This window comes from Talpa occidentalis, unplaced genomic scaffold (genome assembly GCF_014898055.3).
Source record: "Talpa occidentalis isolate TD23 unplaced genomic scaffold, MPIMG_talOcc4v2.1 talOcc4.8, whole genome shotgun sequence".
Lineage (NCBI taxonomy): Eukaryota > Metazoa > Chordata > Mammalia > Eulipotyphla > Talpidae > Talpa > Talpa occidentalis.
In genome coordinates, this window is record NW_023605194.1 from 80,803,108 (window position 1) to 80,817,830 (window position 14,723).

The 14,723-nt window shown below is 36.9% G+C and overlaps 1 protein-coding gene across 3 annotated transcripts in view; it reads left to right on the top strand.

Moving 5' to 3' along the window:
* Positions 1-669: 669 nt before the first annotated feature.
* The window catches only part of KCNT2 (potassium sodium-activated channel subfamily T member 2), a 304,909-nt gene continuing 290,855 nt past the window's right edge, over positions 670-14,723 (top strand). For 2 of the 3 annotated variants that reach the window (XM_054690179.1, XM_054690180.1), the window contains exon 1: positions 690-896. In XM_054690179.1, the coding sequence (XP_054546154.1) occupies positions 802-896 (95 nt within the window). In that variant the 5' untranslated portion in view covers positions 690-801. Of the gene's footprint in view, positions 897-14,723 lie in introns of all 3 variants that reach the window. The other variant, XM_037496318.1, reaches the window with a different exon arrangement.

The window sequence follows — 14,723 nt, forward strand, 5'->3', positions numbered from 1 at the left end:
CTCAAGGCGATCAAAGCCTAGGAGCTGGGGATGCACAGGGGACACCCCGACAACCCCGCGGCTCCCGACTCCCGCAGAACGGTCTGGAGCCCGGGAAGCCGCAGTGGAAGCTCCCCCCAGGGTGGTCCCCGGGCACCTCCCCTCCGCCACCGTGTTAAGCTAACGCGGGGGCGTCGCCATGGCTCGGCCTGGCGCGGCGGCGGCGCGGGCGGCGACGGCGTCGGGACCCATCCCCGCGCTGCCCCCGCGCTGCCCCCGCGCTGCCCCCCGCGCTGCCCCCGCGCTGCCCTGCGCGGAGCCGGGTGCGCGCGCCCGCCCGGGGGGCGGCAGCCGACCCGCTGCCTGCGGAGCGGGGTCTTCATCTGCCAGTTGGGAAAGTGCTCCCCGGGGCCGCCGCGCGCACCCCCACCCCCGCCCTCTTTACAGGCACCGCGCGTTTGTTTTATTTTTCCGGGGAAGTAACTTTTGCCTTCCCGCCTCCCCCTCGTCCTGGGGACCAGAGGCGGCGCCGAGCCTGGGGGCGGTTCCCTGGCAGCGCCGATTCTTGTCAGAGCCAGACTTTTGCTCCCGGGCTGGTTTTGCATCATCCCCATCGCACCCTCGGAGAGGGGAGCCAGCCCCTGGCAGCCTCGGCTTCCGGCTCGAGCGCCCCCCGGCCGGCGGCCCAGGCCCCTTCGCTGCACCCGCCCCTCTCGCGGCCCCCCCTTTCGGTCGTCCGCTTTCCCACCCCTCAGCATTTTTCTGTCTTTCTCCCCCCTCTCCTCCATTTGTTGTTTAATGTTTCCCACTCTTTGAGGGAGGATGGTTGATTTGGAGAGCGAAGTGCCGCCTCTGCCTCCCAGGTACAGGTTTCGGGATCTGCTGCTGGGGGACCAAGGATGGCAAAACGATGACAGGTGAGTGGTGGTCTGGAAATGCAGCTGGAAAAAAGACCGACGAGGGGAGGCGAAAGAGGCAGGGGGGAGGAGGGAGCCAGAGACTGGGGGAAGGAGTAAAAGGGGCTCTGATATGACTCTCCATTTTGACTGCAGAGTATTGCTGGAGACAAGGAACTCTTTCCACTTTCTTATCCTTGCAGTGCATTTATTGCATCCATTGGGCGCTTGTTCTTTTGTCTATCTGTGCTTTCCTAGGGTGTGTATAAGGCTGGTGTGAGAAGTACAGTATATCGGAATGGCACGCAATATCAATGCCAATATTTTATTTTTTTTCCCCTTAAGTGTTGGTAATCAAATTCGAAAACGTAGGCAAGTTGGTTGAAAAAGCGCTTTAGAAACTTAAACATTCAGGTATCCATTTACTTGCTCCATGTCTGTGTTTCTTGATTAGGTATTCACCTGCCACTGGGGATTTTAGGCGATTTAAACATTTGGAGTTGCAGGTAGATGATCCTTGTAAATATGTAACAGGTAGTTAGGGAAAATGACCAAGTTTGCAATGGAAAATACTCACTTTGACTAGGTAACTGTAACAAAAATAAAGATGCTTGTATAGCATGATCCAACCTTATCTTACTGTATCTGTTTTAATCTAACTAGTATATGTCATACAATTAAAACTAAGTTTCCATACTAGAGTATTTATTATTGACAAAATGTTGCTAATGTGTTTTATCTGTAGCATCACTGATTTGCCTAGTTCAACTTCTGAAATTCCTCAGGCTCTTGTTTCATTATTTAAAATGTCCATTTTATGTTTTATTGAATTTAATATTTTCTGTAATAGTCACTTCATGGATCACATGCCACATTTCCTTGTTTTTAAACAATATATTAACTAGGCTTCTAATTCAGTTGAAATGTTTCCTTTAAGTTTGGTTTGGTACTGATGTGTATATATGTGGTACTGATGTATATATTTTAATTATATAAAAGAACCATTATTGGTCCAATTCAAAATCTCCTCCTTACTCGCCACTGGGTAATACCCTCCTTTTCCTCAGCATCACAGCTCTCGCTACCAACTCCTGTCCCTACACACAGGGGATTTTATCTTGGGCATTGATTATGGATTTCTTTTGCCTAATGTTAGTAATCTAAAGTGATATGGATGTTTCACAGAGGATAATAATTAAATTCAATGTCTTTTTAAGGATAAGCACATATATTGATTAATAAAGAAAAGAAAGAAAACATTTGTAGGCTGGCAAAGTAAGGAGTCTGGTTGACTGAAACTAAAAAAAGATATTTTAAGAAATTTGCAATGTTAGTTGATATTTAGAAAAACTAGTCTCCTTAAATGGCATATCAGGTGACAGTGTTCATAGTGATTGAATTTATATCTGTTATTCTGGCCTATGATCATCATGGAGAATAGAATTTCTCATTGCAGAAAAAAGTGAGACAGGTTGAATACATAGAAGACTCATTTTGGACTTGGTGGTAGCGGCATTTTTTCTTTTTTAATATCATATCCAAGGTATTGATTGTTCACGTGGTTGCCCTTATTTCTCTAAGAATTCTGTAAGTATATTTCAGTAACTAGGAATTTCCCTAGTTGGCTATATCTAAATGAGTCTGTTATATTCAAAAAGTTTGAAATATCTCTTATAATAAGAACTTAAGGTACTCAACTTGAACTTAAAAGTCAGACCATATTTATTATTAAAATGAGATATTCGATATTTAAAAATCATTCATCTATTTTTAAAGATTTGACTAAATTTGTCACTTCAGGAAAACTTTACATTTAGCTTTGGTTCCACTTGTTATCCATCTTTGAACAAAAAATCCTTGCAAGAATACAGATATCAGGTCTTTGTTTATTTTTTCACTTGCTGAATCACCTTGGACAGGTCATGCAGCCATGGGATTCAGTAATCTCAGTTCTGTAAGGTACCAGACTAAAAGTTACATACATATATGTAAGTAATTTGTGTATGTGCATATAGACGTGTATGTGTAGGCATGATTATGATTATACATTTAGCATGCATGTGCTGAATTGTTCTATATATTATCTAAGTTAATCCCTGAATAGTGAGCAGTTATTTTAGGCAGTAGAAAACTAAGTTTCTGGGAAATTAAATACTTGCCATGGTAAGAAATCTTATAAATACAAAAATGAAACTCAGTGCTTTGTGACTCTGATTTCTCTAGAAGCTCCTAATTATTTTCATTTAATTAGAGTTGATAAGAATAATTTTACAGCAGGTAGCAAGTGTAGGTGCTCATTAAGTGTTATTTTCCTTCTTTAGTTCAGATCTGCAGTTTGGTTCTGATATGCGTTATGTAAAGATGCAAAAATATGTATGCATCTGTTTGTCTGTAATATGGTCACACATTCTTCTTGCTATTCATTATGAATACAGTTCTGCTCAGTTATATTCATGGACTCAGTTCCTACAGGGGTAAGGAGGAAGCACTCATTCTGTAGCAAAAGGTAGTTTCTGCCAACAGATACATCTAATGGTCTGCCCATATTATTATTATTTTTTAAATAATAAATTTTATTTTTATATTCCCCGTACAATTACAGCCACCCCATTCTGACCCCAATCCCTCCCCTCCCGCCCCTCACCCCCCAAAAAATGTCTCTGGTTCATAGTTTTTTGTTGATTTTGATTTTCACTTTCTTATAGTTATTCATTTTCCTGGTCCCTTATTTAAGTTTTCTAGATTCCTGCTATGAGTGAGACCATCCGGTATTTTTCTTTTTCTTTTTGGCTTATTTCGCTGAGCATGATCCCTTCCAGCGCCATCCATGTTGCTGCAAAGTGCATGTGTTTATCTTTTTTGAATGCTGAGTAATATTCCATGGTATATATGTACCACATCTTCTTGATCCAGTCATCTATTTTTGGGCATTTGCTGCCCATATTATTTTTTTTTTTAATAATAAATTTTATTTTTATATTCCCCATACAATTGCAGCCCCCCATTCTGACCCCAATCCCTCCCCTCCCGCCCCGCCCCCCAAAAAAGTGTCTCTGGTTCATAGTTTTTTTGTTGATTTTGATTTTCACTTTCTTATAGTTATTCATTTTCCTGGTCCCTTATTTAAGTTTTCTAGATTCCTGCTATGAGTGAGACCATACGGTATTTTTCTTTTTCTTTTTGGCTTATTTCGCTGAGCATGATCCCTTCCAGCGCCATCCATGTTGCTGCAAATTGCATGTGTTTATCTTTTTTGAATGCTGCGTAATATTCCATGGTATATATGTACCACATCTTCTTGATCCAGTCATCTATTTTTGGGCATTTGGGTTGTTTCCAAAGCTTAGCTATTGTAAACAGTGCTGCTATAAACATAGGGGTGCAGGTGTTCTTTGGAATTGATGTTTCTGTGTCCTTTGGGTAAATACCTAGGAGTGGAATTGCTGGATCATATGGAAGCTCTATGTTTAGTAGGTCCAGAAATCTCCACACAGCTTTCCACAGTGGTTGGACCAGTTTGCACTCCCACCAACAGTGCAGAAGAGTTCCTTTTTCTCCACACCCTCGCCAGCATTTGTTGTTGCTAGTTTTTTTAATATGTGCCATTCTCACTGGTGTAAGATGGTATCTCATGGTAGTTTTGATTTGCATTTCCCTGATGGCAAGTGATGTTGAACATTTTTTCATATGCCTGTTGGCCATTTGCATTTCCTCTTCAGAGAAGTTTCTTTTTAGCTCTTCTGCCCATTTTTTGACTGGATTATTTTCTTTGTTGTTGTTGAGTCTCATCAGCTCTTTGCAGATTTTTGTGATCAGTCCTTTATCATTAGTGTTGGGTGCAAAAATGTTCTCCCAGTTGGTGGGGTTTCTCTTTGTTTTTGTTATTGTCTCTTTTGCTGTGCAGAAGCTCTTTAATTTGATGTAGTCCCAGCTGTTTATCTTTGCCTTCACTATCACTGCTTTGGGTGATGTGTCTGTAAAGATGTCTTTGATGTGCAAATCACGTAGTGTTTCGCCTATATTTCCTTCTATATATTTTATGGTTTCAGGTCTTATGTCTAGTTCTTTAATCCATTTTGAGTTGATTTTTGTGTATGGTGTGAGGTAGTGGTCAAGCTTCATTCTTTTGCATGTAGCGACCCAGTTTTCCCAGCACCATTTATTGAACAAACTTTCTTTGCTCCAATGCATAGTCTTTGCTCCTTTGTCAAAGATTAGTTGACCATAAATCTGTGGGTTTATTTCTGGATTTTCTATTCGATTCCATTGGTCTGTATGTCTGTTCTTGTTCCAATACCATGCAGTTTTGATGATTATGGCTTTGTAGTATAGTTTGAAGTCTGGGAGTGTAATGCCTCCATTCCCTTCTTTTTTTTTCAGGAGAGCTTTGGCTATTCGGGGTTTTTTGTGATTCCATATGAATTTCATCAATAATTGTTCTATTTCTTTGAAGAATGACATTGAAATTTTGATTGGAATGCTTTCTATGATTGCCCTCTGTCTGAAGGTTTTTGTTGTTACTATGATTTTCCTTCTGGCCACAAGAGCACACAAGATCTGACTGAGAGCAAGCCAGAAGTTTCACTGTGTAAACAGGGAGTTCTTAGCGAAATACCTAAACTTCTGAGTTCCTTGAATGGGATCATACTGAAGCATGCTCTACACTGTGTCCAATGGGACTGAGCATCCCATGCCCACAAGGGGTAGTTGACTTGATATTGCAAACTTTATTGACTTACTTCCCCTTCCCCCCTACTGGTATTTTGTGGGATAATTTCCCACACAAACTACTTATGTTCAATACTTACCTCAATGTCAACTTCTTTTTAAGATTTATTTTTACTTATTTATGCATCCAAGAACTGGGGGTGGGGGGTGTAGGCCAAAGTTGTGGGGGGGAGGTGAGAGGATCACTAGAGACAGAGTGGGGACCAGTACAGGCAGATCTACTGAAATACACTGTTGAGGGGAGCAGCAGAGAGGTCTGCTGCACCATGTGGATTAGCATCCTGGCCAGGGGATTGATGGAATTCATGCTGAAGTGGCTGATGATAGCTCAAAAGTGCTGAGACTTTAACCCCTTTGCCACCAGGGAGGCCCTCAATGTCAACTTCTTTTGGAATCTGAATGTAGGTGGGTATCTTTTGGTTCAAAAGTCACATCCTAGAAATGATGGGGGAGTTAGAGGATAGGAAAATAGATGCTTTTTATCTTTTTCTTCATTTTAAGAATTGTAAATTAAATCTTGGGAAGGCAACATTGACTGTTATGTGAAAATGAGTGAGTTCTTAAAGAAAGAACATTGGTATTCCTGTTAACATACAGAAAGTATGTACTCTCTACTAATGATTTTTCTGTGAAATAACCTTAGATAGTTGACTCAAATCTATATTGTATCACCATTTGTGTGTAGGGAAACACATATGCATTTAGTGTACATATAATATCAATGTGTATATATATGTAATAGAAATATATTAGATCTGTGACATATATAAAGTATATATAATAACTATAATAAATATATAATGTAGCTATGTGTTGAGTATTACATGTATACGTATATAATTAATGGTATCCTCATATAATTACCTTTCCCTCATTTTCATGCTGATATCCTTTTTCTGAGCAGTAAATAGGGAACAGATTTAGACACAGCCGTGCAGATAACTTAGCACATGATTACCATTAATTCTGTGAGGCCATGAAATAAGTTTGAGTTACTTAATGAGAACACTGCTTATGCTTTAGCGATGGCTGTTCAATATATGATGCACATGTATTTCTTTGGCATCCCTAATAAAAGGAAAATCTAATTCAAATGGTTAGTATAATATTTTTAAATGGTTAGTTATACATTCAGTTAATATTGCAATTCATGCTCCATCACAAAACTTCTCTAACTTAGCTTTTGGGAAGGTATAAAGAGCAATAAGAAACAGTGCTTCCTTTGGAGATGATCGTGAGTATGTTAGAGGTGAATTTTTTCCACAGTAGTACATTATGTTTTGTATTATCATGGTATCTTTGCAGAATTTCCATTCTAGACTGTTAAGAAGATTGTGCACCATTTGCAGATAGGACATTGGTGTTTGCTTGCAAATAAAGCACCCGTAGTCACCTGAAAGGATGACTCAAAGTATTCAATATATTTTGAATCTAAATTTAGAATATTTAGTATCTTCAAAGTTCACTCTGATTAAAACTGTTTGACCGGAGTATGTAACTGTTTTATTTTTTAAGATTTATTTATTTTTATTTATTTATACATACAAGATCTGGGGTGTAGACCAGAGGTGGGGGGTGGGGGGACGGTGGTGGTGGTGGTGGTGAGAGGATTCAGCAGAGAAAGTAGGGAGCACAGCAGGCAGATCTACTGAAAAATACTGCTGAGGGGAGCAGTAGGTGATACAGGAAAGGTCTGCCTCACCCTGTGGGTTAGATCCCTGACAGAATAGAACTCAGGTTGTAGTGGCTTGTGATAGTTTGACAGCACTGAGATTTCAACCCCTGTGCCACCAGGGAGGCCTGTAACTGGTTTTATATGTGAGCCATTTGTAGTATGTAGAATTTTTGTCTTAAAATCTGTAGTTTTCTGATCTGATATTTCTATGATTTATAAAACAGATTTAGAATATTGTCTTACCATTAAAGATTGGTCAATTTCAGGTTTTAAATGCCTTCAGACAGAACAATTCCTTCTCCTCCTTCCACATGACTTGGTAATTTCAAAGTTTGGAACATAGTGCACTTGATGTGAATAAATTGTCACAACTGTGGATAAATTGCTGTTAATGGACAATTCTCAGTTCCAGTGAAGCAAGAGTAGGCCATTTATTTAAATAAGATCATTCTTGTTTTCAAAAAGAATTCAAGTCCAGTAATTTTCAAGGCTATCTTACATATTTTAAAGGTGGTATTTAAAAGTAATATAGACAGATCACTTAATGTATCTTAGTGATTGAAAGCAAAAGAATTTGACCAAAAAGTATAATTCAATAAATAGTTTAAGAGGTATTTATAAAATGGGGAAAATATATGAATTCCTTTTAGAGTATGTGTAATTCTAGATGTCATACAGCACAAACATATTATTTTATATAATCTAACTTTGGAAATGAGTTTTGGATTGGCAGATGGCATATTTTTTTTATAACTTACTAATATATTTTCTCCCATAATAGTATGTTATTTGAAAAGTAGACAGTAATGTAACTACTTATTCTAAGTTTGCAGGTCAATAAATGAACTTTAAATTATTTTAGGTGCTTCTAAAAACTGAAATGTTATCTTTACTGCTTAAATCTATAGTGGAATCAATCCATGAATATACAATATCTATAAAAGATGATTTAAACATTATGGGAAAGATAATATAGACAATGCTGTGTTTCTAAGCAATGTTTATATTAAGGAAAATCTAAACAAATAAAGCAATAAAAATTGCTTACTACTGTAGTAGGTAATAATGCAAAAAAAGGACAGGTATATATACACAAAATTCAGAAAAGCTACACTGCTTAATATTTTTTTCCATAGCTACCAAGAATTCAGACATTAATGTTTTATATAAATCTTAAGATTCCTTCATTTTGACCTGATCATAAATATAATTGAAATGTGATTTTTATTTTATTTATTTTTATTTTTTAAAAGATTTATTTATTTATTTATACAAGCACTGGGTACAGTCAGAAGCGCAGGAGGGTGAGAGAAGTCACCAGAGCCAGAGCAGGGAGCAGAACAGGCAGACGGACGAAGTACACTGCTGAGGGGAGCAGCGGGCAGCAGGAGAGGTCTGCATGCCATGTGGGACCCTCCTATGGTGGCTGGGGATGGAACCCAGCTTTGTAACCCAGCGCTCAACTGCTGCGCCACCAGGGAGGCCCAGAAATGTGATTTTTTAAAATTATTTAGAATTTATTTATTTATCCTTCCAGTTTTATTGGAAATAATTGACATATATGACTATACAAGTTTAAGTTTTAATGCATGATGGTCTGATTTACAAGAATTTTATTTTAAAGTTTGATTTTACTTAAACACCTTCTTATAGATGGGTATGTATTAGTAATACCACAACTGTGAGATCTGCACCTTTTACTTTTCAGAGTACCTCTACAAATAGTAAGTCTTGGATAAGAAGCTGGAATGTAGTGATTTTTATTTTCTACATAAGGCCTGTGACATTTTAAGGTAATTAAACTTTCAACTAAATGGTTTTTTCGTTATAGCTTCAAGCAAGTCTTGAGTATAGATGCAAAACACTTCTAGATGGATGACCAAAAAAATGATTTCGGCCAGCATAATTATTTTCTCAAAATTGTTAACACACTTTCTTCCTTCCCTGTTAATAATGTTATTCAAATTCTACAAAATTATATTTGAAAAATAGTACAAGAAATAATATAAATGAAGGCTAAACATTTTTTGTTTTGATTTTTATTATTGGTACAAATTGAAAGTTAAAATGAAGATATATTTATTTATGATATATTCCTATATTTAGGTCATGTTTTTGTCCTTTTGTTCTTATTGATAGTGAATGTAATATCTATTTTTTTTTCAATTCATGTTCTTATTTATTGAAATTTTTATGTGCTCAAAAATAATTTTGTCATGGATGGTTCTTCTGTGTTTTTTTAATTGTATTTATGTAATGTCAATGTTGTCTTACTTATGCTCTATGCCTATCTAAGTTTACTTGAAAAAATGAAACAAATACATATTTTAGTGTAATTTTAACTAATTGCTTTATGTATTAAATATATATGTTTACATATTGAAATTAAGTTAGGTTGGCCTTTTCTGAGCAACTTTTAGTACTTGCAATTAGCATGTTTTTAAACTAGTGTTTTTTCCTGAGTATTAAATTGCTAATTAAAAATTTCTCTGTAAAAGTAATCAAAACAATAGATAATGATCCAAAAAGATGATTACTTTTACTCTTTGATAAGTATTGACTGGATGTGAGAATTTTTTTCTTATGGGTCATGAAAAGAAAACATTTCTTTTCACAAGGATCTCAATCATCAGACAGCAATCAGGTTGCAATTTAAGAGAAAATCACTTGGAGAAAGGTGTGAGAAGAAAAAGGTGCATCTGGAGCACTGACAAAAAGCTTGTTGTCGTCTGTACAGATTCAAAATTGGTTGTGTAGAATTCTATAAAATGGATGCAAGTAAAGCTAGGGAACTTGGAGTCCTTTCTCATACTGAGTGTACTTCTCGGTAGAGTAGATATGGTTAAGTAGGGCCAGAAGTTATAGTGGTGTGTGAAGTTTGTAGAGTGGTAAGCTCATGACTGAAATGTAGGAACAAGCAAATTATAAAGACCAAGTATAGATACATATTTTACTCGTATAATTAAATAAAATAGCATTGTTTATACTGATTATTGTTCTTTGTTCAAATTAACATAGAAACCAAGAAATTTGACACATGTTACAATTAGGAACATTACTGTGTCAGCCAAAACACACTGTTATCTATAGTCTAAAACAATCATTAATACTGACTTTTTTCCTGATATTATGTATTATGTCACTGTGATTTTCTAGTATGTGTGCATATTATAGAACAAGGGCTGTAGTTCCTTAGGAGCTGAGGTTTCCTTTTAAGCCCCATATGCTGCCACCACATGATCATCTCTGCAACCTAAAGCTTTATTCATGTGTGTTTAGCCTCATCATTTGTCTCAGCATTTGGATATTGCATGACCCTGAGCCATTGTGTTACTTGATTGCTTGTCTCATGAAGGAGAGTGGCCTTGTACATGCTAATAGCAGATAAATGCAAACCCAGACTCCATGAAGGTAAGGAAGCACTAAAATAATATCTAATATTTTGTATGTGATCATATGGAAACAAAAGAGTGGATTGGAATTTCCTGACCTTAATTCCTCAATAACTGAATATGACCAGAACAAACTAATTATTAAAGGGAATGTAAGATATAGTAGTTTTCAAGGAGGAACCACTGCACCTACTTGGAAAAGTAAATCATTTATGTAAGCTAATTCTGTTCGCTAGGCACATTAGATTTATTTGTCCCCTTTGACTGGAGAATAGAGAGAGGGATTTGGAGTTAGGAAGTGAATCGATTAGAGGCTATAAAACCCTAGTTTCCTGAAAGAAATGGAGGGATGCTCTCAGAAAAAGGGGAGATGAGGGACCACAAAAAGGAAAACTGAGGGGAGTCAGAATTTTCTCCTTAATTTTGTCTTAGGTCTGTCATACTTGTTTTTATCTCATTCTCTTTTATTTTGACAAAAAGGAGCAGTGAAGAAAAAAGTGACAGAAGCACAGACTTGCCTGTCCTTTAGGAAACTGTTACTGGGGATGAAACCTCAAATCTTTGACCCCTTTCATGTTTAGCATCTAAATGGGGCCTCTTTTTTGGCACCATGCTTTAGTTCTCTCAGAACTACTGCAATTATGCCCTGGCTTTAGAGGGTAGAGTCAGTTCCCTCTGTGCATGCATTCCTTGGACCCAGAGTTGTATTAATTCCAATTTTCACAGTATGTAAATATGTGTGAGAAATGGACTTTGCCTACAAAACCAAAAATAGTCAGTCTAAGAAATAAAGGCCTGCTTTTCTTGGCTTTCTTGTATTGGACTTTGCACAGAATCATAATGACTAATTGTTACTATAAGGGCACATGCTTAGCCCATCTTGTAGATCACTGTGAATAGGAATAAAAGCAGATTAACACATTTCAACCTCATTTAAGTCCCAGTGGGGAAACTTCTAGATTGTCCACCTAATGCAAACAACAAGTTATTAACAGCAGGAGCCAGATGTGCAGTTTAATAATGGACAGCCTGCTGGCACAGGTCTGTCAAAAACTGAAATGCCACCCGATCCCCTAGGACTCAAATAGGTGATCAGTAAGCTGCACACTTACCAGTGAAGAGTGCTGGCAGTGACGTTAGTCACTGTCGCACTGTGTGTGATTCCATTGGCAAATTATAGATGGAAGCTTTTTGTATTGTGTCTCTGTTTTTTTGTCTACCTCCCCATGTAAGGTCATGTGCTATTACAGTTATTTCTATGGAAAATACAGAAGATAAAGTGGAAAGGTTGATGATATTGGATATAGTAATTATCACAAAGACAGTGAACATGTCCCAAGAGCTAGAATCCATGCCATAGTTATTCTAGAGAGGTGACATACATGTATTATTTTATTTCGTCTTCACACCATCTCCAAGGAATTATGTTATTTTTCTTTTCACAGATGAGTTACCTGAGGTATGGAAATACAAAACTTGTTGCAACTTATGTAATCATAAGGTAGAAGTAGAATCTAGTTATTACATCAACTGTAATGTAAACAAATGAGATTTAATGCTATTTAATATTAAATAACAGAAAGGTAAAGGTCAAATAATTATATAGGGTTTGCAACCCTCTAGGCCAGTTTACAATAATTAACTCAAAAGAAAAGTTGGGAGTTTCGAAGTTAGTAATATTTTCTGGGAGAACATTTCTTTTCCTCTGAATGTGGAACACTGTTCTGACAGTCTGGAGAGGGTGAATTGAAACAAGAAATTAGTAAAACAACTAAGCAGAAATGTAATTTTTTTTTTTTGTTTTATTTGTCAGAAATAGGTTAAAGGTAATGCTATTTTATGTAGCCCTGTATATACATAGAGATTATACTAAATACATAATTATTTTTTTTAAAGAAATGACTTTTTTTTTAAAGATTTTATTTATTTTATACAAGATCTGGGGTACAGGTCAGAAGCGCAGGAGGGTGAGAGAATTCATCAGAGCCAGAGCAGGGAGCAGAATAGGCAGAAGGACCAAAGACACTGCTGAGGGGAGCAGCTGGCGAGGCAGGAGAGGTCTGCGTGCCATGTGGGATTTTCCCTAGCCGGCGGGAATCAAATGGGAGCTGCAGAGGCTGCGACAGCTTCACAGCATGGCACTAAACCGCTGCACCACCGGGGAGGCCCTAAATACATAATTATTATATTTGACTCTGGTTGCTAATAAAACAATACAGATAGCCAAAACTAGAACATCTTCAGTTTATCCATTGCCACCAATATCATTATGGCCTCCTCCCCCCAATTTCAAAACTTTACAGTACTTTATAATATGACTTTCCTAGTTCTTTACCTCCATGTGTTCTTTTTTTGGTAGAATTCTATCCAATCTTATTTAAATGATTACAGTATTTAATAGTGTGCCTCATTGTTCTGAGTCTGTTCTATGTATATATCTCACTTTCAGTTATCTTCCATGGTCAATTCAAGTCTTGTTCAATGATGCATTTTATCATAATTTTCTTAAACATGATTTTAATATAATATTTGTTTGAAAACCTCTGCTATGTAACTAATGCATGTTAAGTGAAATTTAAACTACTTTTCTCAGTAATCATTACTCTTTCTTAACTGATTCTTTCATTAATTCTCCCTAAATTGCTCTTTGAAATTTAATCACTGTAGTTATTCACAGAAATAATCCCTCACCTCACAAGCCAATACTTGCCTCATTGTCTTTGCTTGTATTCTATCAGGAGCTTGTCCTGTCCTCTGCCTGTTCATGTCACTGCCTCCTTCATGACTGGACCCCAAAACTTGACACACAACCAGAGTTTCTAATGGAATCGTTGAAATCACGCAGGTTCTTTGAAATATTTTACATACTGTGATACTGTTTAAAATTACTTTCATTTTATTTCAAGTATAACATAAAAAGTCAAGTCTTCAATTCATTTTGGACCCTCCTACATTGTTTAACTCATGTGGTTTACACAAAAGTGGCAAGAATTTCAATCCTGTAGTATAAGGATTTTATTTTTAAAAGAAAAAACTTACAGCTATGAATATATATGTACATCACATAAATACATTATAACAATAAAAATGAGGGGTCATTTGAATTTGAGATTTCTTCTCCTCATGGAAGCAAAATAGTTTGTAGACATGCATTCTAAACCCAGGTATAGTAGTTTAAATCATCCAACTTAAATATCTTCCCCACATCTCGTTTAATATTCATGAGGTGCTTTCCTTTAGAAATGGCAAAGCAGAATGTGCTTCAGTCCATAATTCTTACTGTGACAGTTCAAATGACTGTTAAAGTGAATTCTGAAATTTACATAGGGAGCTGTTCAGTGAAAGCCATGAATTTGCTTGACAGCTAGCAGTGCCGTTGTCCAAGGACTTGTGGAGGTATTGTCAATGATCACTTGGATCTCATGCTCAGATAGGTAGTGGTGATAATATTACATAACTGGGATGAAGAGAAGGAGTTTCTTTTTTTTTTTTGCCTTAAATCTTAATTTTTTTTCTTACTGAGGAACAGTGCTCATAGTTTAGTGTGTGCTTACTTCTGCATGTTAGTATGCACTTTAGAAATTCAAAATATAACTGAAATGTATCAGTGATAGTTATTTAAACATTTTCTAAATCTTTAACTAGAAGAAGGCACATTATTTTAAAACATGTATATTTTATTATTCTGTTTACCAAGTCAGATCGTTACTTGTTTTTGTTGTTCTCTAATTACTGCTTTTGATATCATTTTATTTTATTTTCAGTCCCAGAAAGAAGCTTTATAATATGTCTCTTTACGTTTGCAGCTTTACTACCACGTGGCAGGTAGGAGAGACAAGCACTAGTCACAGAAATATATCATTAAATGTGTGCTCAAAAAAACCAGCTAATTAAGATGTTCATTATAAAGTTGCTTTGACTTGGTGATTCTATTCCTCCCATAACATATTCTGAGTACTGTCTTCTTTTAGTAAACTCATAATGAAGTGAGGGGCCAGTTCTTTGTGTTCTCAAATGGTGTTCAAATTGAACTTACTCCTCTTATATGTGGTG